This window comes from Hyperoodon ampullatus (assembly GCF_949752795.1).
Source record: "Hyperoodon ampullatus genome assembly, chromosome: 2".
Classification (NCBI taxonomy): domain Eukaryota; kingdom Metazoa; phylum Chordata; class Mammalia; order Artiodactyla; family Ziphiidae; genus Hyperoodon; species Hyperoodon ampullatus.
In genome coordinates this window covers 7,816,095-7,839,322 of record NC_136915.1, presented here as the reverse complement: position 1 = coordinate 7,839,322, position 23,228 = coordinate 7,816,095, and the positions used below count along the sequence as shown (strand labels likewise).

At 38.1% G+C, this 23,228-nt stretch overlaps 1 protein-coding gene across 1 annotated transcript in view; it reads right to left on the bottom strand.

The window, feature by feature from the left end:
• Window positions 1-23,228, bottom strand: part of KIF1B (kinesin family member 1B) — a 135,957-nt gene that overhangs the window by 94,723 nt on the left and 18,006 nt on the right. Inside the window, exons 3-8 of the mRNA XM_079728565.1 lie at window positions 11,931-12,007; window positions 11,007-11,186; window positions 8,699-8,764; window positions 4,707-4,885; window positions 4,018-4,129; window positions 815-892 (exon numbers count right to left, since the gene is read on the bottom strand). Coding sequence (XP_079584691.1) covers window positions 815-892; window positions 4,018-4,129; window positions 4,707-4,885; window positions 8,699-8,764; window positions 11,007-11,186; window positions 11,931-12,007 — 692 coding nt within the window. The remainder of the gene's footprint in view (window positions 1-814; window positions 893-4,017; window positions 4,130-4,706; window positions 4,886-8,698; window positions 8,765-11,006; window positions 11,187-11,930; window positions 12,008-23,228) is intronic.

Genomic DNA, 23,228 nt, shown 5'->3' with positions numbered 1-23,228 from the left:
TACTATTGCCACATCATATATAACACATAAAACACAATTAACCATATGCTAGCATTATTTGTTTATTTATGACCACAAGTTCTAAAAACCTCCTTTAACCCTCAATCTTTACTCCTCTCCACTTGTTGACATGCCAGGACCACATGCCTAATCCACAGTCCCGAAGTATCGTCAAGATGTCTGTGCTCCAAAAACTTACAGATGCAGCCTTCTTCCGACAACTCAATGACATGAAATTTCTCCTCCTGTTACGCATATCTCTAGAAAACTCCATGCTTGTTCTCACATCTAGATCTTGTGTATTCTTTTCCCATTACTGTCCCTTACTTCCATCTAACCAAATTCTGACTGTTCCTCAAAATACAATTCAATTTTCACCTTGACCATGAAGTTCATCTTAACTATTATCATGTCACATATCTTTGCATTGAAGTTACAGATCAGAAGACAGAAAATTTTTTCTGTAAAAGGTTTTGTGGGCCATGTGGTCTCTGCTGGAACTTCTCAACCCTATCACTATAGCACAAAAGCAGCCACAGACAATACACAAATAGATGTAGCTGTGTCCCAATAAAATTTTATTTACAAAAACAGGCAGTGGGCCGGATTTGGCCTACTGGCCATAGTTTGCTGACCTGTGTTATAGAACTTTTTTTTTTTTGGCCATGCTGCACGGCTTACGGGATCTTAGTTCCCCGAACAGGGACTGAACCCACGCCCTCAGCAGTGAAAGCAAGGAGTCCTAACCACTCGACCACCAGGGAATTCCCAAAGAACATTTATGACTAGGCTATTTGTTTGGTAAGATAAATACCTTTAATCGAGTCCCTTTGGCACCAGTTGAATCAGCTCGTTCACTTCCCGCTAGATCCACCAAGCTGATTTTACTGACCTGGTAAAGAACAATAACACTGGGGCAATTAAAAAATAAGCAAGGTAGAAGTAGAAAACATTTAGAGGCAAGAAATTAAAAGATTAAGTCATAGAGAACACTAAAAATATTAATTAGACCTCTTATATGTGGCATAAGAAGACAAACATACTGTAGTCAATTTAAAGAGCATGCAAAAAAACTTCATATCAATTATCTTGGTTTAAAAGAAGTAATTTTAGGATAAACATTTTAAAATGATATGTCATAAAAATGTATAAAACTCATTAACCCATTAAGTGACATATTAAAAATGAAGCTTCTAACAACTGGAACTCTCACACACTGCTGATGGGAATGTAAAATTTTACAATCGCTTTTGAAAGCAGTTTGGCAAATTCTTAAGAAACTAAAAACAACAATAAACACGGTACACCTACCGTAAGACTCAACCATCCTACTCCTAGGTATTTCTTGTTATTGTTTTTTATTCTTTTTTTTTTTAATTCTTTTTTTTTGCCACACCGTGTGGCATACAGGATCTTAGTTCGTCGACCAGGGATTGAACCCGCACCCCCTGCAGTAGAAGCATGGATTCTTAACCACTGGACCACCAGGGAAGTCCCCTACTCCTAGGTATTTACCAAGAGAAACAAAAAACAAGTATGCATACAAAGACCTGTATACAAATGTTCATGGCATCTTCATCTGTAATGATCAAAAACTGTTCATTTAAATGACCATCAAGAGATGAAGTAATGTACAAACTGTGATCTATCTATACAATGGAATACTGATCAGCAATGAAAATGAGTGAACTATGGATACACACAACAATACAGATGAATCTCTAAATCTTTATGCTAAGCTGAAAGAAGCTGGCAGAAAATAGTACGTACTATATGATTCTATTTATACAAAATTCTGGAAAGTGTTAACTAATCTATAGTGACAGAAATCAAATCAGGGATTGCCTGAGGATGACAGTGGAAGAGATTACGAAGGGGCATAAGGCAACTTTTGGGAGTAATAGAAATTTGCATTATCTGAATTGTGGTACTGGTTTTACAGGTGTACAGGTAGTCCCCCCTTATCCGCCGTTTCACTTTCCACAGTTTCAATTACCCATGGTCAACTGCAGTCAGAAAATATTAAATGGAAAATTCCAGAAATGAACATTTCATAGGTTTTAAATTGTGTGTCATTCTAAGCAGCATGATGAAATCTCGCTCTATCCTGGTCCATGCCTGGGATGTGATCATCCCTTTGTCCAGCATATCCCACTCCTTAGTCACTTAGCAGCTGGCTCAGTTATCAGACCAATTGTTGTGGTATCACAGTGCTGGTGTTCAAGTGACCCTTATTTTACTTAATAATGGCCCCAAAGCGCAAGAGTAGTAATGCTGGTAATTCGGATATGCCAAAGAGAAGCCATAAAGTGCTTCCTTTAAGTGTATGCTGAGGTTGCTAATATCTGCGGTAACAATGAATCTTCTATTCATGAAATTGTGAAGAGGGAAAAAGAAATTCACGCTAGTTTTGCTGTTGCACTTCAGGCTGCAAAAGTTATGGCCACAGTGTGTGATAACTGCTTAGTTAAGATGGAAAAGGCACTAAATTTGTACAATAAGATATTCTGAGAGTGAGAGAGACTACATTCACATATCAATATCACAGTATATTATTGTAATTGTTCTATTTTATTATTGTCATTAATCTCTTACTGTGTCTAATTTATAAATTAAACTTTATCCTAAACATAAATGTATGGGATAAAAACAGTATATATAAGGTTTTGATACTATCTGCAGTTTCAGGCATTCACTGCGGGTCTTGGAATGTTATCTCCGGCAGATAAAGGGTGGGACTACTGTACACATATGTGATCCAATTTTATACTCTAAATATGTGTTGTTTGTTGCACTTCAATAATACCTCAATAAAGTTGTTTAAAAATTTTTTTAAAGCTTCAAGAAAGTTTACAGAAAAGTATCCAAAACAGATTATCAAGGAAGCTATGGTTATGGGTTAACGTCATTTTTTTTGTAGATTTAACATCAGGGAAGAAAAGAAAAAATGCTTTCACATAGCATGTTCCTTGGTGCCATTCAGACAAATACTGACTACTAAATGACATTAATATAGAACCTCTGGCTAGGCAGTGTCAAGTTATTTGATCACCTATATGAAGAGTGTATTTTGAAAAATAATCTTCAGCTGAAATGAACAAACAAGTCACCAACTAAAAGCTGATTTTAGTTTTTAGTGATATCAGCATCACAAAGTACTCAGTTTATAAGGCAAGATCTTTTATAACAGCCAGGACAATAAATCTAACTTCAGATTTAAAAATCCAGCTGCATGCTACTTAGGAATGTAGGCAGAGTAGAAATCAACGTAAATCTATTATTAATAGTAATAACAATAAAATTAACATTTATTGAGTGGCTACTCTGTGCCAGGCACTAGTAGATGCACTTACCCTATATTAATATTTACTCCTCTTCACCAATCCTACGAGGTTAGAGAAACTGAGGCACAAAGGCTAACTTGCCCAACATAACACTGCAGAAAAATGGCAGAGCTAAGATCTAAAGCAAGCAGTTTAATCCCGAAGTCTACTGTATTGAACCAACCACTGTAGAAAATGAGAAACTAACAAGCACAGGTATTTGACGAACATCAGAAATGCTGTGCAGTTATTTTTTTCCCAAGAATAAAATACATCTTGTCTGCTTAATTGTTTGGTTAAACAGTTTAATTCCACAGTAACATTATCAGAGCTCAAAAAAGTAAAATACACATACCAGAGAAGTTAACAAGATAATTAAGAGATTCTAGTCAAGAAGAAAAGGATCTTCTTCCCCACAGAACTGCTTAACTCTACGGCATAGAGCAGTTTTTGAGACTCAAAAGTCTTGGATTGTTTTTTCTTAACCTTATTTTCTATCTTGCAATTTCACTCAAGAACCCATGCTCAAAACTGGTTTAGAGTGGAATGAAAATGACTAGTGGAAAGTATAAAATACCCTTCATTAAGTAAAAGGGCAACTTTCTTCCCTTCCACAAAATCAGCAGGTAGCAGGAGGGACTTCTGAAAATCCCCATTCCACACAACTCAAGCCCAGACACTGACGTTCTCCTACCTTCTCAGTGGAAAGGTTGGTTTCAGTATCATGTTTCTTCTGGGTGAAAACAATGGTAAACACAGCGTGGGAACGGCTACTTGTTTCATTCATGTTGGTAGCTGCCACTGTCCTAAAACAACATAAATGTGACCACATGACAATGGAATCCTTAGATGAATGTTAAAATGACAGTAGTCTTCAAATTATAAGCATAACAATCACAAGTGACAGCTTTAAACTTATTCAGATTATAAGACTGTCACTTACACAAAATTGCTCTCAATATACCTTATCTGTCAACTTATCAAGTTACCTGCCAACTCCAAAGGCACCCCATCAGAATCATTCTTCATACTCCAGCTATACCTTTAGAAACCACCAAGGCATTTGACTTTTATTCTTTATTAGGTGCTCAGTTATTCTGGAATCAATTACTACCATAGGCATGTGATAACCAACATTTACCACAACCTAATGAAATGATGAAAACGTAATAGTAAAACGTAAAGTTCTAACGTGCATTGTTTGGATGAGAAGGATACCAAATATGTTGAGGACGCTGCTTCTCTAGCATAGCCAGAGGATCAGAGGACTCCACAGTGAAAGCAACTTTCCTAGTTATAAATGTGGTCTCAAATCCTTAACCAGGAACAAAAGGCCTCAAAATGTACCAAAGACCTCAGTCATCAGTCTATTTCCTACCATACCTGGCTTTGTTCCCGGCATCCATGAGGTCAGCAATGTCTGTGTAGGAAGTTACTGCCAACTTTGACAGATCCTCCACATATGGGCCAAGAAGTGGATGTTCACGCACACGCAAGTTACCCTTGTTTTTTGGATTCAGCAAGTCTCGTACTCTTTCACAGTAAATTTCCATGTAGCTCACCTAGGAACATATTATTAAAGTGATTTAGAGGACTTGGAAAAAGAAATCCTATACATTAAAAAGATTTTAAAATTTTTTCACCTTTTATTAAAAGCTCTACAATTAGAGATCAGTAACCTGTACAACGTGAAATACCAATTCCAGTCCCTTTTATTCTATTACCAGTAACATAGATATAACTGAGTAGGTTAGAACCAGCCTTCTGACTTCCTCAGGAAAGAAAAGGGGGTAAACAGGCTCTCTCAGCACACAATAGCTGCTACTTGTCGTAGGCAGAAAAAATATCATTTTTAGTAGTAACTTATCAGTTATTAGTGTTTTGGGTTTTTTTAATGCATGCTGTTGTCAATAATTGGGGATTACAATGAGGTTATTCCAAAAGCTTGGAAACAAGATTTCTATTAGTGTTAAAACCAAGGAACAACATCAATATTCCACAGCAGGGAAGACAAAAGAGATCTGCAACTCATACTTTAAGTCTGGCCACATTGTGACCAAACATATATCTATCAGAAGGGGTAAGCGTTGGTGAGTGTGGAACCTGATTGTTTGGGAGGACCTATCCAAGTCCCCTGGGGGAAGGGGAAGCCACAGACAGTGCACTTCAGGGACTCTTGTCCCATCAGCAAGAACATTCCTATCATGGAAAGGGATGTATTAGGCTATCATTTCTTCCTCTGAAGCAACTGAACATTTAATTTGTCTAATCAACTCCTTTCCAATTCCATACTCACCAAAAAAAACAACAGGGTTCCAATAGAGGTCTGCCCACAGGAGGATAATATACCAGTCTTGCTAACGTGAGTGTTCTGGTCAGGGTAATATTTATTCCTCATGGGAAAGTAACAAACCAACATGGTGGTTTCCTAACATCAGTCAGATGAGCTTCATTCAAGAGTCTGGCTTTGAAGGATCTATAAGATCAGACTTCTAAGCAACCAAGGCTCTGAAGTGGGAAAAATTCACCACAGTAAGCCTCATCACAATGCTTCCCTAGGAATAAAACACTTCTGTGTCACCGAGTTGTTCAAGCATACAATGTAACTCCTGCATTCTTCAAGTTTAAATTTCTAGAGAAACATTTTCAGAATATCTGAAATAAGGGCTTCCCTGGTGGCGCAGTGGTTGACAGTCCGCCTGCCGATGCAGGGGACACGGGTTCGTGCCCTGGTCTGGGAAGATCCCACATGCCGCGGAGCGGCTGGGCCTGTGAGCCATGGTCACTGAGCCTGCGCGTCCGGAGCCTGTGCTCCGCAACGGGAGAGGCCACAACAGTGAGAGGACCACATACGGCAAAAAAAAAAAAAGAATATCTGAAATAAAACTGTATCTCCATTCCATTCTCTTTCAGTCTGCTCTGACTATATTTATACTGTATTTTAAAATCAGTTTTTAAAATACTGAAAACCCTCAAAAGATAACCGATCTATTACAAGAATAAAAAAATAGGATAACAAATATTCTTTCTTAAAGCAGGTTATCCTAGATGAGAAATTGAAATGGCAACTTTAATCATTCTCATGTACTTAAAACTCGTACATACAATCCTGAATCCCAGGAAGATATTATATTTTCTTGGAAAACTTGCTGTCCCTTTTCACACAGGCATGGTACTAAGAGGACCCAAATAACCTGAGTACGGTTGATGTGCTCCGTTACTTATTCTCTAATATGCGAATCCATCTAAAGACATCACTACTTCTGAACTAACCATCATAGACCCCACTTGGCAAATTCAATTCCCTGAGCACCATTAGCTTCCAGTCACTTTATAGGCACTTGGCATACATCAGTAAATAAAGATCCCTGCCCTAATGAGCTTATGATTCTAAAAGGGTTACTGAAAATAAACAACAAACATAAAAAATAAGTAAAATATTATAAAGTAGGTTAGAAGTGATGAATACTATAAAAAAAAAAAAAAAAAGAACAGAGCAAGAGAGGTCAGGAGTGCTGGGGTAGAGGGCAAGTTGCAAAATTAAATAAGGTGGTCATGGCAAGCCTCATTGAGATGGTATGATTTGAGCAAAAGACTTGGAGGTGAAAACTTAGTCAAAAAGATACTGGGACTTCCCTGGTGGCAAAGACTCTGAAATCCCAATGCAGGGGAACCGGGTTCAATCCCTGGTCAGGGAACGAGATCCCATACGCATGCCGCAACTAAGAGTTTGCATGCCACAGCTAAGGAGCCTGCTTGCCGAAACTAAGGAGTCTGCCTGCCGCAACTAAGACCCGGCACAACTAAATAAATAAATATTAAAAAGAAAAAAAAGAAAGAAAAAGACATCCAGGAAAGAAAATTTCAGGCCAAAAGAAACGTAAATGAAAAGGCACTGAGGTAGGAATGTTCCTGGTGTGTTCCAGAAACAGCAAAAAAAAAAAAAAAAAAAAAAAAAAGAAAACAATAAGGCCGGTGTGGCTGCAGCCGAGTAAATAAGGGAGAGAGGCAGGAGAGGAGGTAGAGGTCCCACCAATGTGAAGAACAACGAAGTATCAATTAGGGATACACTGTGCACTCCAAATAAGCCTGTGAACTCTGAATAATATGAAAGAAAATGGCAGCTTCTTTTATTACCTATAAGCTCAAAAACTTCAATCACATTGTCACTCTCCCTATCCTTTGAATTTATTTAAAATGTATGATATTTTAATAAGAATGATTAATAAAGATCTACTGATTTTCATTTGCTATACATTTAATATTCAAAAAAGAATAGTTATAGGATGAGACAAGCTATTCAGAGAATTCATTTTAACAAAAAATATTTTTAGAGCAACACATTCCCCTTTTGGTGCATGATAGTTACCACGCAGAATTCTTTGAAATTTATACAACACTTTACAGGTAAAGAAAAAACCCAAAGCAGCTAAGTGGATCAACTAAGAATTGCATAAGACCTATAGAAAGTCACAACATATACATTTTTAAAAATCTAGAAGTCACTTAAAAAACAGACTGATTTCTCAGAACAACAAGCTCATGTTAACAGAATGTTTTAATAACTTCAGCTACTATGAAACTGAATACCAAAAATGGGGATGTGTAAAACAACAGCTTCATAAAGCACTTGTACAAAAAAGTGGAAATGTTTATCAAATAAACTAATATATATAATGTAATTCTACAGACCTCCTCTCAAAAGAACTAGGGTATATACACTGAATGGAGAATAACTTTCCAAGATTATAAACAATTACAAAGGGGAGAAGGGGAGAAGAGATTTGATTACATATATTTTAAAAACCTATGCCTGTCAAAAGTCATTATTAATAATATTAAAGGGGGAAGAGTTCATGCAAATGAATAACAAAAACACTGCAATCACAAAATGTAAACAGGCATATACATAATTTATAAGATGTTCAATCACACTGCTAATCAAAGAAATTCTAATTTTAAGAGTGAGAAAATTTCCCTTATTAAATTGGCAAAGATTAAAAAACAAAAATACTAAACGTTGACGAGGACTCAGTGGGTGCTTACACCCTCCTGATGGAATGGAAAATTGGTATAGCCTTTCAAAAGGCCATTTGGCAATTCAAATGTATCATCTGACAACCAACATACATAAAAAGGAAACAAATAAAAATAAAGCCATAAACTTATGAACAAGGATTTAATTGCAACATTCTTCATTATAACCAAAACTTAGAAATAGCCTTCAAGTACAGAATTGGGGCAATGGTTAAGTGATCTACAGCTCAGTCATAATTCGGAACCATTTAAAAGTAGCATTTGAGGGAATGGAGCACAGAGGACTCTGTTTTTTTTTTTTTTTGAGGACTCTGTTTTTAACCCACAATTGTACGCACCTCTACAGAGTAAGACATTTCTTCGTTACAGTTGTCATTGATTTTCTCAAATAGTTCTTCACATAACTGTAGAAACAGAACGAGAGGCACGAAGAGCATAAATCAGAAGTACTACATTACCCATGTGTGCTAAAGGGATTAGCGAGATCCCCTTTCTCTTTTTTTCTCTAAATATTAATGGCATCAACATCAAAGGTAAATGCTTTGAATGAAATAAAAGGAAAGTTTTTAATACATTCTTCTCATCTAATCCCTATTGTCCCTCAACAGTATCACCTCAATAATGTTTCCTTAGAAAGAAAGCCACAAATAGGAGAAGAGAAGGGATTATGTCTCTTCTATTGTTACGTCATTGATTTTACATCATGTGAATTCAACTCTTCATATTATACTAGAATTAACTGTGACTCAACTATGAGTATTATAATTGTAGGAGTAAAACTACTATTAAACTGTATTTTGTACACTTATTTATCATGATATAAATTTTATTATATGTTCTCAGTTACTATATACATTGTAAATTCATACATATATGCATAGAGAGAATATACACTATTTGAAAAGAGTAAATAAAGGTATTTTTGAGAATAATTTTGACTCTATAGATTTTTCCCCTTTACCTCTGCCTTAAGATTCCAATCCTTTTTATGAGAGGCTGTTCCATTACACAGTGACATTTCTAACAGAAAACAATTTTTCTAGATCAGGAAAATTTTAAAATTTCACTCTCCCTATCCTTTGAATTTATTTAAAATATGTGATGTTTTAAATAAGAATAATTAAGAAAAATCCACTGAATTTTCATTTGCTATATATTTACTATTAAGGCAATCAATATACATTTGAAAAATGAACTATATGTTCATGATTCTCTAGAAGTCTAAATAGAATTTAAGTTGGATTTTAAGTGGCAGTTTCTAAAACATAAGTCTTCTTAAAAATTCATGCTTTGGCATTAAAATAAAATATTCAAAAATTCTACCAGAAAAGAGATACATATGTAACTATACAAGAATTCCAATAACAAACAAATTAAAGGAAAGAGAAGGACTATTTAATATTACTTGCTATATCTACAAACAATTATTTTAGTGTCAAAGAAGTTAATACATAGTAGTAAAAGCAAAGACTTAGACCTGTGCTTGGCACATTATGAGTGCTACATTTAATGTTTCCTCTAATTAGTATTATAATTATTACCATTACTATACACAAAGAAGGACAATTCCCAAATATATGTCTTAATACAGACATTACTTTTTACGTTAAAAAAAAAAAAAAATAGGGACTTCCCTGGTGGTCCAGAGGGTGAGACTCCGTGCTCCCAATGCAGGGGGCCCGGGTTCAATCCCTGATTGGGGAACTAGATCCCGCATGCATAACGCAAATAAGAAGTCCACATGCCGCAGCTAAAGATCCTTGCGTGCCGCAACTAAGACCTGGCACAGCCAAAATTTTAAAAAATATACGTGAGTGTGTGTGTGTGTGTGCACGCTAGTATGTTCATTTTTTTCTGAAAATGTCCTAATCTTTATTAATAATAAGCATTTCAATTATATAGCTGAATTTAGAATTATAATCCAATAATCCATTCAAAAAAGTAGATATTGCTCCCTTATATATTTTATTTTCAGAATATAGCAATGGCCACACTAGGCCTATAGTGAAAGAACACTTTAAAATTAATCCCAAATATCATCAATAAAAGCAAACCACGTTCCTGTTACTAGCAAAAGAAGTTCTTCCTAAATGTACCTGTGTCACAACTTTTCTCCATTCCCAAACAATACAGAATCAAAAGACTAACTGCTCTTAAAAAAGAAAAAAATCTCAGACTGTTCAAGCTTTAAGTGATAGAATTAATTTAACAAGATAAAAGGAAAGGCAATCAAAAACCAAAAATAAACACATTCTTAAGAGGTGATCTATATATGAACTTGGGGAAAAAAAAATCAGACCAACAACACTCAGCAGGTGTCCCCAGGATTCAGAACAGAGCCTGACACATACTATCACTTTTTAAAGAAGCTGATAACATTGTTCAAAAGATAAAGTAACATGGCATTGGATATACAGCAAAACCTTTACAAAAAGTCAACTTTCCCACCTTTAAAAACAGACATGAATACCTATCAGTCTTTTCCATCAGACTGTTAGCTCCTCTCAGGGAAAGGGATTTATCTTTGTGCCTCGCATACAATAGTCCCTGAATAAATGTTTGCTAATAAAAATAATTGTTAATGCAATTGAGGACTAAGAGTAATAATGAACAGAGGTTTTTCATTCTTGTTTTTTTGTTTTTTACCTGTGGAATGATGCCAGCCTGGCTCTCTTCTTGTTTACCCATCATTGTATAAGACTTCCCAGCACCAGTCTGCCCATAGGCAAAAATACAGACATTATATCCTTCAAAGGCATGTAAGAGCATTTCCTTTCCAATATCATTGTACACACGGTTTTGAGATGCAAAACAGGGATCTTCGGGCTGTAAAGATTAAAAGGAAAAATAAATGGAATTTTATTCATATTGTTTCCTATGCTTATTTGATTACTTCTATAATAAATAAAAGTGTTTGAAATCAGAATAATCACCTAAAATATATTTTTAAGTCCCCCCTACATATAGTTTATTTTTCCCATTAAATGCACACACACAGAGGCACTATTAGAGACATCCAGGCCAGACATACATAAAAATATCTACATGAAATTATCTGACATGATTACATTTCATTTTACATAACCTTGAAAGTATCACTCTTCCATTCACAGGGAGCTCCAAGAAAATTTTAAGTGGAAAATGGGGCTGAAAGATCAAAGATCAAGTCCACATATAAAAATATTTCTTTTAATTCGCTCCAGGTGGTGTGGCTATTTCTCAATAAACACAGCTTTCAGTGAAGAATGTTTTCCAACCCCTTTCACAGGTGCTTCCCTTGGCAATTAGGCTTTGCAATAGTTTAAAACACCTCCTACTCTAACATAAAATAGGAAAAAAAGAACAAAAAATGCATAACAAAGAGATGCAGAAGCAAACTCTAGTTTAGGAACAATCCCTAGAAGCCAGCAAGATTTGGGGTCCTATAGTCAGTAAGGGGATACTGCAAAGGGTCTTACTCTTCATTTCCCTAGATGTTGGTAATCTTTGCTTTCCCTGTGGACCTGCAGGCTCTTTCAAAAGGTTTAAAACCCACACTGTTCTACCACGCTGCACCATGGGTACACTCACCGAGGTGTGAGACCAGTAGGAGTAGTCAAAGCTGAAGGACTTTGGAGCTTCCTTTGGGTTCTTTGGGTTAATAATACCTAGAGGATGAAAATGTTTTGATTTTATAAGTGACTCAGTTAAATGTTTTTTAGTTCAGCATGATGTTATACTGTAAACTCAAAACATCCAAATCAGTAAATTCATACCACTGAATCTGAATAGGGCAATCGAAAAACAAAAATAATCACATTTTTAATAGGTAGGATCTATATAGAGAACTTGAAAAGAATAAGACCAACAACAGGGGCTTCCCTGGTGGCGCAGTGGTTGAGAATCTGCCTGCTAACGCAGAGGACACGGGTTCGAGCCCTGGTCTGGGAAGATCCCACATGCCGCGGAGCAACTAGGCCCGTGAGCCATAACTACTGAGCCTGCGCGTCTGGAGCCTGTGCTCGGCAACAAGAGAGGCCGCGATAGTGAGAGGCCCGCGCACCGCGATGAAGAGTGGCCCCCGCTTGCCGCAACTAGAGAAAGCCCTCGCACAGAAACGAAGACCCAACACAGCCATAAATAAATAAATAAAAATGGTAAGAAAGTTCATATGGGTTACTTTAAAAAAAAAAAAAAAAAAAAGACCAACAACATTCACTAGATGTCACCAGAATTTACAACAGAGCTTGGAACATAGTATGTGCTCAGTAAATGTCTTGTGTCTGAATCCTAGGTAAGTTAGCAGACAAGATTTGGAAATGGACCATGTTACTATTTCAAGGTGCTTCATAAGGCTTGAAATATTTCAATATATCAGAAATAAAAGTTAGAAAATTGGGGCTTCCCTGGTGGCGCAGTGGTTGGGGGTCCGCCTGCTGATGCGGGGGACGCGGGTTCGTGCCCCGGTCTGGGAGGATCCCACGTGCCGCGGAGCGGCTGGGCCCGTGGGCCATGGCCACTGGGCCTGCACGTCCGGAGCCTGTGCTCCACAGAGGGAGAGGCCACAGCAGTGAGAGGCCCGCGTACCACAAAAAAAAAAAAAACCAAAAAAAAAAAAAAGTTAGAAAATTACTGAATTAATCCAACCACTATTTAAAACAAATGCTTTTTAAAGATCCTATTATCTACTTAAGAAAAGCATTTAGTAATGAAGCATTCATTGGAAGGACAGTTTTTGTGAAATCCACAATTGATAATAACTAATACGTAAGTTATTAGATATATGTATATATGTGTGTACGTATGTGTGTGCATGTATACACTAGAAACATAGACCTCTAAATCCTCTGTAGACTGTCATAAACAGTAAAATTACTTTTGACTGAAAAGTATGAAGCCTCACTGTCCATATTAAAAGTGCTTTCTCGGGACTTCCCTGGCGGTCCAGTGGTTAGGACTCCGTGTTTCCACGGCAGGGGCACGGGTTCGACCCCTGGTCGGGGAACTAAGATCCCGCATGCCACATGACGTGGCCAAAAAATACATTAAATTGTTTTTAAAAAGTGATTTCTTATGTGATTAACCCAGTCACATACTTCAGGGACTGACTGAATGCTGAGGCTTGGCCTCTCTTCCTCCCTCACACACACAAAGCTTTAGCACCTCATATTTCACACGGAATAGAATCTTTGTAACATGTGGTCATGAAATCGCCTCAAAGCCCAGACCAACCAATCCACTTCTCTAAGGCAGGGCCACATCCCAAGCTATCTGAGATCAGGATTAAAAAATAAATCTGCCCCGGGCAGCTGTTGCTCAGGATACAAATAGCAACAGTTGCTACGGTGCTTAGCTCTCTCTCACTGGATTCCACCGGGTGTGGCCACACTTATGTTCCAACCTCAAATGCTGACAGAGTATTAACAAGGCTCACACAGCACATAATCATGTGACAAGGAGACATGGTTCTAGAAAGAACATCTCCCCACACACAAATGGTAGCCTAAGCAAAGATGTACACTTCTAAACAAAAGGCACTACCTACAAGATTTAAATAATAGCCAACATTCATGGAGCACTTACTCTGAGCTCTAAGTACTTTCTGTGCACAAACCTGTTTAATCCTCTCAATCACTCAATACGGCAGATGTTTTATTATCCCCATTTTATAAAGAAATCATCACAAAGAGGTTAAGTAACTTACCCAAGGCTACAGAGCTAGCTAGTGGCGATTCAGGATGTGAGTTTGGAGAGTCTAGTTCCTGAGCCCAGTCACCCAACAATTAAATTCTCCCTACATGCGGCGATCACCAAGGCAAACACGGTAAGGCATTTCTATGCATATGCATACATAGGTGCATGTAAATGCACATTTATGACCACTGCCCCCCAAAACTGTATCACAGGCATTGCTCAGAACTCTCCTTACAACATCTGAAACTAGGAACTATGAGAATTATAGTTCCTAAAAGATGAAAGACCACACACAAACTCTACCAAGAAAATGGAAATTAGTATCATACTTCGTGAACCAGATTCCAGGTTTCAGTGGCTCAGCAATGAGGACAATAACAAGATATAGGATATGACCTCTGAAGTAGACTTTACCACTCAAAACCACGTTTAAAATAAACACTTTCTAACCTTTAGGAAATCCGCTGTCATAAAACTTTTAAGCCGCATTTCATTAAATCTTTAGCTACTCGCTTGTAGTATCAATTCTGCCAAGAACGATTTAAGAAAGGGCAGGTTTTCAGATCCTACTCCTTTGTTCCCTTTTCTCTAGTAAAGAAAAAGAAAAACTATGCCAGAGAGTAACTTCCTTGATTCACACAAAATCCTTTTCCTCCTCCTCAATATACCCTTCTCCCAGATCTTTGAAACCTCTGAAACTAATAAATTTTCCTAACTTCCATCTTCAAAACCAAGCTGCTTTTTATTTTTATCTATTTTTTTCTTTCCAGCTATTACGCATTCCACTCAGCACATGGATGCATGAATTCATTTAACAAACTTCTTTGGGGCACATTTGCTGTGTATTAAGTGTTAGATATACAAAGAAAGATAAGAAAGATACAACCTTTTTTCTTTTTTATTGAAGTAACATTGGTATATAACGTTAGATAACTTTCATGTGTACAACATTATATTTCTACTTCTCTATACACTATACCAAACTGCCTTTTAAATAACTGCCTCAGGCAACAAAAATATCTTTAACATAAATAAATCAAAATATAATTTTAAAGAGCCATTTATATAAGTTATGTCAAACAAGATGAAATTTACCCACAATATTTAAAAGATTTTAATTCCTAAATGAAAGATATTTATATTAAAGACACCTTGGAAAAATGCAAAATTCAATATTCTTGTTACCTGACTTAGGGGGGGAAAGGTGTAAGCAGAAAGACTCAGAAGGTATGGGTCATTTCTATATGTTAGAATGGGTGGCAGTTACAGAGTTGTTTTATATTTTTCTTTATATTTACATATACATTGTATTATCTTGACTATTTTAAATAGTTACCAGCAAAAATTTTTTTAAACTCCAAAACCCTGCAAAGGAAAAAAACTGTTGTAAGGATAAAATATTAATGACAGCGCTTGAGCACATCAGAAGCCCATGAACTCCACTATTACTTCCACGGACAATGAATTAATATTTTCATATGTGCCAAAGGATTTTTCTTTCTGAATAACAGCTGTGATCTAACTCACTTCCTTTAACCCAACTAAGAAACAGGATGTTTCCAACCATTAATAAAAATGGGGAGGGGGGAGAAAGAACATGTAATAGAAAGGGTATAGGATTTGGAAACAAAGGACCAGCATCAGTAAGAACAATTAAGAAATATATTTAGATTTAGGGAATTCCCTGATGGTCCAGTGGTTAGGACTCTGCGCTTTCACTGCTGAGGACCCAGGTTCAATCCCTGGTTGGGAACTAAGATCCCACAAGGCGCACAGCACAACCAAAAAAATATATATATATAGATAGATAGATAGATAGATTTTTCCGTGACCTTGGGTATTGCTATACTTTTGTGTCCCCTCTAAAACTGAGGTAAGGGACTTCCCTGGTGGTCCAGTGGTTAAGACTCTGCGCTCCCAATGCAGGGGGCCCAGGTTCGATCCCTGGTCAGGGAACTAGATCCCGCATGCCATAACTAAGAGCCCGCATGCCGCAACTAAAAGATCCCACATGCGGCAATGAAGATTCTGCGTGCTGCAACAAAGACCCAGCCAAACAAATAAATAGTTAAAAATAAAACTGAGGTAATACCTAGTTCACAGGATTAAATGAGTAAAACACTACACAAATGTTAATTTTCAAAAATAGGTATTTTATCTTGTTTTAAATTCTCCCAGTGTTTGGTGGGTATGATAACCATATTCTGTGGTTTTTAAATCAAAGCAAGAAAAGTTCACTGATAAAATAAGCTAAAGCATAATATAAGAATTCTACTTCTTAGCAAGAGTCAAAATACTACATTGGAGTCCTTTAGATGTGCCATCAAATCTCTGGTGCTCCTACCACACTAAAAATCCCTTCAGTACATGGACCATGTCTTATGGATCCTCTACACTGCCCTACACCAAAAAGGTACTCAGATGAATGTGCTCCACAGGTCATGTGTAATTTTAATTTCATTAAATCTTGTACCATTTTCAGGATTCTAAAAGGAAGAACCAAAACAGTATATACCTATGCAATATACACATAAAATACCAGTAAATTTTATTAACTTTCACAGTAAGAATATAGAGAGAATTCTATCACTGAAAAGACTGGGCAATATTTAACATAGTGATTCTTGTATCAAAGTCAACTGAGCTAAAACACAGTGTGCAGGACTTCTAACTTGTCTCCCAGAAAGCATGCACATATGAATGGAATTCTAGTAATTAATGAATATGTTCAACATATAAACCATATTTTCACCAATGTAAAAGCTATTACAAATATTTATGCCTCCCAGGGTCAAGTGTTAATCAGTGGACAGAGTTTGTCTCAGACAAATCAACACTTTTTCTTCAAGGAATGGACTCCTGGCATATCTTTGAGGACTACAGTCAGAACATAACTCTATTTTAAGTGCTGTATACTTCATAGTGCTTTATTTCCTATAAAAATCATCATTTCATGCCACTTTTCAAGACCCCTTTTAAAGTCCTTCTGCACCTGAGGCCTCTTCTTCTATCAAGATTTCTCTGGACACACAGTGTACTCCACATCTGGACCCACCTCCACCAGCAATTCTCCACGTCTGATCTATGTTGTCAGTTCTACTTTCAAAATGTATCCAGAATCCCACGACTTCTCACCACCACCATCAGAACCACCCTGGTCAAGTCACCATCTCTCTCGCCTGGATGACTGCAATACCTAACTGGGCTCCCCACTTTTCCCCTGGGCCCCTGAAAAGTCTCATCTCCACACTGTAGATAATGACCCTTCTCAGACATAATCCAGATCACCTCCACGGCAAACCTCCAGTGAACCTTCCGATCATACACTGAACAAGACTCCACTCCCTCTGTGACCTCCTCTCCAAAGATTCGACCTTTACTCCGATCCCACTGGCCTTCTTACTGAAGACACATTCTCATTTCAGGGTCTTTGTACTTACTGCTCTGCGGGAATGCTTTCTCCCAGGTATCTGACTTGCCCACTCCCCAATTTCACACAGTTCTCTACTCAAACATCACCTTATCAGACAGCCCTTTTCTGACCATTTAATTTAAATCAGCATTCACTTCACTCTCCATCCTCTTACCCTGCTTTATTTTTCTTCATTGCTCTCATGACCACCTGACTTATTATATGAGGCACTACACTAGAATGTAAGTTCCATGAGACCAGAACTTCTGTTTCATTCACTGTTCTATCCCCTAGCTCCCAGGACAGTGCCTGACATACGGTAGATACTCAATATATACCCAAAAAACTAATGAATATGCTAGTTTCATCTTTCCTTACAGACTGTCCCTTCTTTGTGGCTGGAAACCATGACCCCTCTTTCTATATCACTCACGGTACTGACTTCATAAGTAGGTGACGCTTATTTGTGAACTGGAATGTAGCTCTCTCAATACTACTTGCTTACTGAGTCTTTTCTCCCTGAGCAACCAACTAATTCAGCTTCTGGCAAGAATCATTAACCTCCGGGAAAGGAGGTATCTAAATTCCAGTCTAGAGAACAGAAATACAACTTCTAGGAAACAGCAGTAATAGGTAAACAGGGAACAAGAGGAAAGATTACCAGGTTTTAAATAGTACAGGCAAAAGAAGATGTGCTGATGAAGGTCAGCAGGAAGGGCAAGGATAAAGGAAAGTACACTGGGGGCAGAAGAGTGGAATAGGTACTAGAAATCCCTCTTCTTCCCCAGGTCTTCACAATTGTCTTTTACACTTTGTATTTCACAGGAAACATGGAATCTCATGGCAGACGGAGGTATCTTACCACATTAAAATCTATTGCTGCAAAATTTTCTCCAGTGTCCCAGATGTGACAAGCTTGCCTCGCATACCGATTCTTGTGTAGGTATGAAACAAATTCTTGACCTCACACACAAGACACACACCCAAGAGGCACTGCCGTATGGTAAAAACACCAAAAGACGTAAATAGATGCTAATATTCTCAGCATTCATCTTTCCAAGTAGTTCCCCTGAAACATACATTCAATTAGAAGGGTGAGGTGCTCAGCACCTGGCTCAATGCCCAGCACAGAGCAGGGATTATACAGGAACTGGTTGAATCACTGTTAAATATCTACATATTATAGCTACATCCAGGATGGTGCATCACTCAAAGCCCAGATGTTACAACAACATCCATCCGGACAAGTCCATGTTCCTGATCTTTCTGCCTATCTTCCAGTAGTCCCTGCCCCTTTGCCCTGTGTACTTGTACTCAATGAGCTCCCAAGTCTGAAATAATGCTAGTTTCCACGCTGACATTACTCTTTCTCAAAGGAAGGGTTATCACAAAAGATCCCAAGATCCTATTTTAAGAAAGGAAAAGTTAAGAGCCCTTTATTCACTGGGCACATTTACTGAGCACATTTATTAAGCACAAACTATGTACCAGGCACTGGGTTAGGGATACAATGGCAAGCAAAAGAGTTATTTCCACCCTTCTAGAGCTCAGAGTCAATGGAGGAGACAGACACATAATCACACAAAATAAATACATGCTTTCAAATTATGGTAAGATCCATGCTAGATAAGCATGGGGTCCTATAAGAACATATAAACAGAAACATATAAAAGAGGCAATTTTTTAGTCAGTAAACTCTGATTTGGTGAGAGAGAAGGGGGAGCTGAACGATAAGCAGGAGACAGCTAAGGAAAGCCGAGTGATAACAGTATCAGCCAACACCTACTGAATGCTTACTATGTTCCAAGCACTGTGCTAAAGCATTACATGTACACACTCATTTAATCCACACAATAACCTCACGTTATTATCATCTCCATTTTACACTTGGAGCGCCTGAGTTGCCCAAGGTCAGAGCCTGAACTGAAATTTGGACCATCTGGCTCCAAGGCTCTGACCCACTGGGCAATGTGTATCCCAGGCCAGAGAACTGCATTAGGAAGCCCTGGGGCAAAAAGAAGGATGTGAAACCCAGGCACTGGTTTGACAGGCGTAGCTCAAGTGCAGTGAGCAGCAAAGGGTGGAAAAGCACTAAAATCTCAGGTCGTGGACAGACCTCAAGGAGCTGGTGAACCCCTGAGCAGTGAGAAGCCGCTGGAGTGGCTTGACTACAGTGATGGATGGACTAAAGCATGGAGACTGGATTGGAGGAAAGCATGAATGGAAGTGTGGAGACCAATTACACAGAACACAACCACTACTGCAGAACATCTTTGCCATTTACATAATGCCCCATGAGAACTGCATCTGGCATCAGAAATCCATGAGTTTCAGTCTGTGGCATGTGTGGGGGCCAGAAGAGAGAAAGGTCAATTCCTATATCAAAAGCATTGTGTTTCTTGATCCAAAACTGAATTTTGTCTTACAATTTGACCCAATATTCAATGATCAAAACCTGAGTTGATCTAGAAAATATTTCTAGAAGACATTATTAAATATTTTAGCAGTGAAGGAAATAGAATACTGTAGAGGCTTTGATCTAACTCCACCCTAAGTATCCAATATTATCCTAGGGTCCATCTATACACTCAGCACATAACAATCAATAAGCCTCAGTTTTCTTATCTGTAAAATGGGTACAACAATAATAGTGCCTAACTTTATAGAACTTGTTGGGAGGATTAATCATTAATCGATGTCAAGAGTTTTAGCTCAGGGCCTAGCACAAAGTAAATACTCAAAATATTCTTTCATTTAGCAAATACTTGGGTGCCTACCATGCCCCAGGCCTGAAGGTATCTAGTGAAAAAACAGTCCCTGCCTGGAAGGAGCTTACATTCTAATCAGGAAGTCAGATAATTAACTAATAGAGATAGTACAACCTGGAAGAAAAATAAAGAAGACTTAGGAGACATAACATGACAATGGAGGTAGCAGGAGTGACTATTTGAGATAAGAGTGGGCAGGCTGCCACATCTGAGCAGGGACCTGCATGACATTTAGGGCCCGGCAAGACCACCAGTGTAGCCAAAGGAGTAAACTATAATGGCATGTGAAGTCAGAGGGCTAGCCAGAGGCCAAATTCTCTGGGGCCTGTGGCCAAGGTGAGAGTTTTTAGTTATATTCTAAAAGTGATAGGAAGCCAACAAAGGACTTGAAGCACAAGCTGACATAATCTGATTTACATTTCTAAAATATGACTCTGCCTACTACATAGGAAAAAAAGCAGAAACAGAAAGATAAGAAGCTACTGGAGTGTTCTTGGACTAGAGTAGAAACGATAAAAAGTAACCAGATTCAGGAGAGACTGTGAAAGCAGAGACAACAAGACTGACTTACTGATGAATTACAGGTGGCCTGTAAGAAAAAGAAGACAAGAGTGACCCCAATATTTTTGGTCTGAGAAACTAAAGAATGGGTAAGAATGAACGAAGAGCCACTTTAGTTGGGCAAGGAGGGGAAATCAGTTCTGTTGAAGACACGCTGAGTTTGAGATACTTCTTAGGCCTTTAAGTAGAGCTAAATTAGCAGCTGGGTAGACAAGTGTAGAGTTGTACAAAGGGGTGCAGGCTGGAGAAATGAATTTGGGAGTCACTGTCACCTCAATGACATTTAAAGCCTTGAGCCTAGATGAAATCACTTAGGGAGTCTGTCTTCTCTGTAGACAGAAAAGAGATCAAAGAGGAGAGACAAGGTCCTGGTGTACTTTTAACACAGGAGGAAAGGAAGAACAGAGAATGGCCTGGGAGGAAGGAAGGCAATCAGGAGAGCATGGGGTCCTGAGAGCCAAGAGACAAAGGAAGTCAAGCTATGTTAGCTACTATCATAACCACCTTCTGGACTCCCAAGAGGAAGAGTCTTTGTCAGGCTATCACTTGACTTCCCCATAACTCACTCTGGCTCATCCTCACCTCTGGGCCTTGGTTCCCATCACCATCCAGATCTCATCTGGTTTCCAGGCTGTTTTCTTAACTCTCCCTTCATAAATCAGAAAGGCAGCCTCAGAACCGAAGATCTGATTGTATCTTTTCCCAGGTCCACAGGGGAGAGGACCTCGAGTTTATCCTCTCCCTGCACCTTGCGCACCTTTCCCCTTGTGCCTTCAGACTTTTTATTCTTCATGCTGTAGCTGACATTCCTTACCTTAGGAGAGCCGGAGAAGAGTGAAGAACAGGACAGCACCTTTCACGTAAAGGCTTGAAGACCCTTATTCAAGATAAATGGAATGCCTTTAAAATGACTCCCCATAAAATGTTCCATAGGCTTTAGTTTACTGATGAACCGCAAGACCATCTTCTCTTTCTTAAAGTGCCTTCAAGTCAAAATTAGCCTTACAAAGTCTGCTAAGTCCCCCAACTTTACCCCCCTTTTTCCTGGCCTTCTTTACAACTTTGTTACTCCAGCATCAAGATGCAGAAATAGGGCTTCCCTGGTGGCGCAGTGGTTGAGAGTCCGCCTGCCGATGCAGGGGACACGGGTTCGGGCCCCGGTCTGGGAGGATCCCACATGCCACGGAGCGGCTGGGCCCGTGAGCCATGGCCGCGGAGCCTGCGCGTCCGGAGCCTGTGCTCCGCAACGGGAAAGGCCACAACAGTGAGAGGCCCGTGTACCAAAAAAAAAAAAAAAAAGATGCAGAAATAATGTTTTAATTACTAAGTCCTAGAAAACAAGGCAGTCAAAACAAAATTTGTACTTAAAAGCCCTTTTATTCTCCAGAATAAATTTGTTTATCTAATATCTCAAAGTCTCTATGTAGCAATTACACTGTCGTTGTGTAATTGTGTAAACTATTAAAGATTTTGCCTGCAACTACAATTAACATATCATCGTGGCAACAGTGTAACTTTATATTAACTTTTCTCTGATGGCATGTTTTGAGCTTGTTAAAAATACCAGTGATATCTTCGGCACAAACTTCCTCTTCCAAAAACTTTCTACTATATCCAAATTTAAGAAAAATGGCACACGATTATTTTATACACCATTTATATTCCAAAACCATAAAACCAAGCCCCAGAAGCATCCTCTCCCCCTACTTAGAATAATATATTTCCAAAAATATATTAAAATGGCATAAAGCATATTGCCATAAAGTAGATTTGAACAAAAGACCTACAATCATAAAATTTCTTGATCTTTTAAAATAACAAAATTAGATTCTAAATCTTATAAAACAGGATAAATGTACTATATGCATTCACTATACAGCTGACCCTTGAACAATATAGGTTTGAACTGTGTGGGTCCACTTATATGTGGATTTTTTCAAAAGTGAATAGTACAGTACTACACGATCTAGGGCTAGTTGAATCCATGGATGCAGAACCGCAGATACAAAGGGTCGATAATAGGTGGATTTTAAACTGTGCAGAGGGTCGGCATTCCTAACCCCCTTGATGTTCAAGAGTCACTATATACTCAATCCCAGAGTATTAAACATTCAAATGGAAAAAAAGAAGAAAAAAATCTACCAACTCTGTAGTGTCACACTGTCATCAAGTGAGTATAAAATAAATATGCTAGCTACAATAAACGTTAAACAAACTCTCAATTAACAACAATTCTGCTCTTCCTAAGCAAATTTTGAATGATTCTGAAGGGAGATGACAGGGAAGGCCCAGCTTTTCTTCAAGCTAAGTGGTACAAAGATGTCTCAACTAATAATAATGCCCTTTTTATTAATAACTTCCCTGAATCAAAAAAGGACATCAAGATAAATTTTAACCTAACAGTTAAATTCTAAATAGACACAGGCATTCAGTCTTATTACACGGAATAGTAAA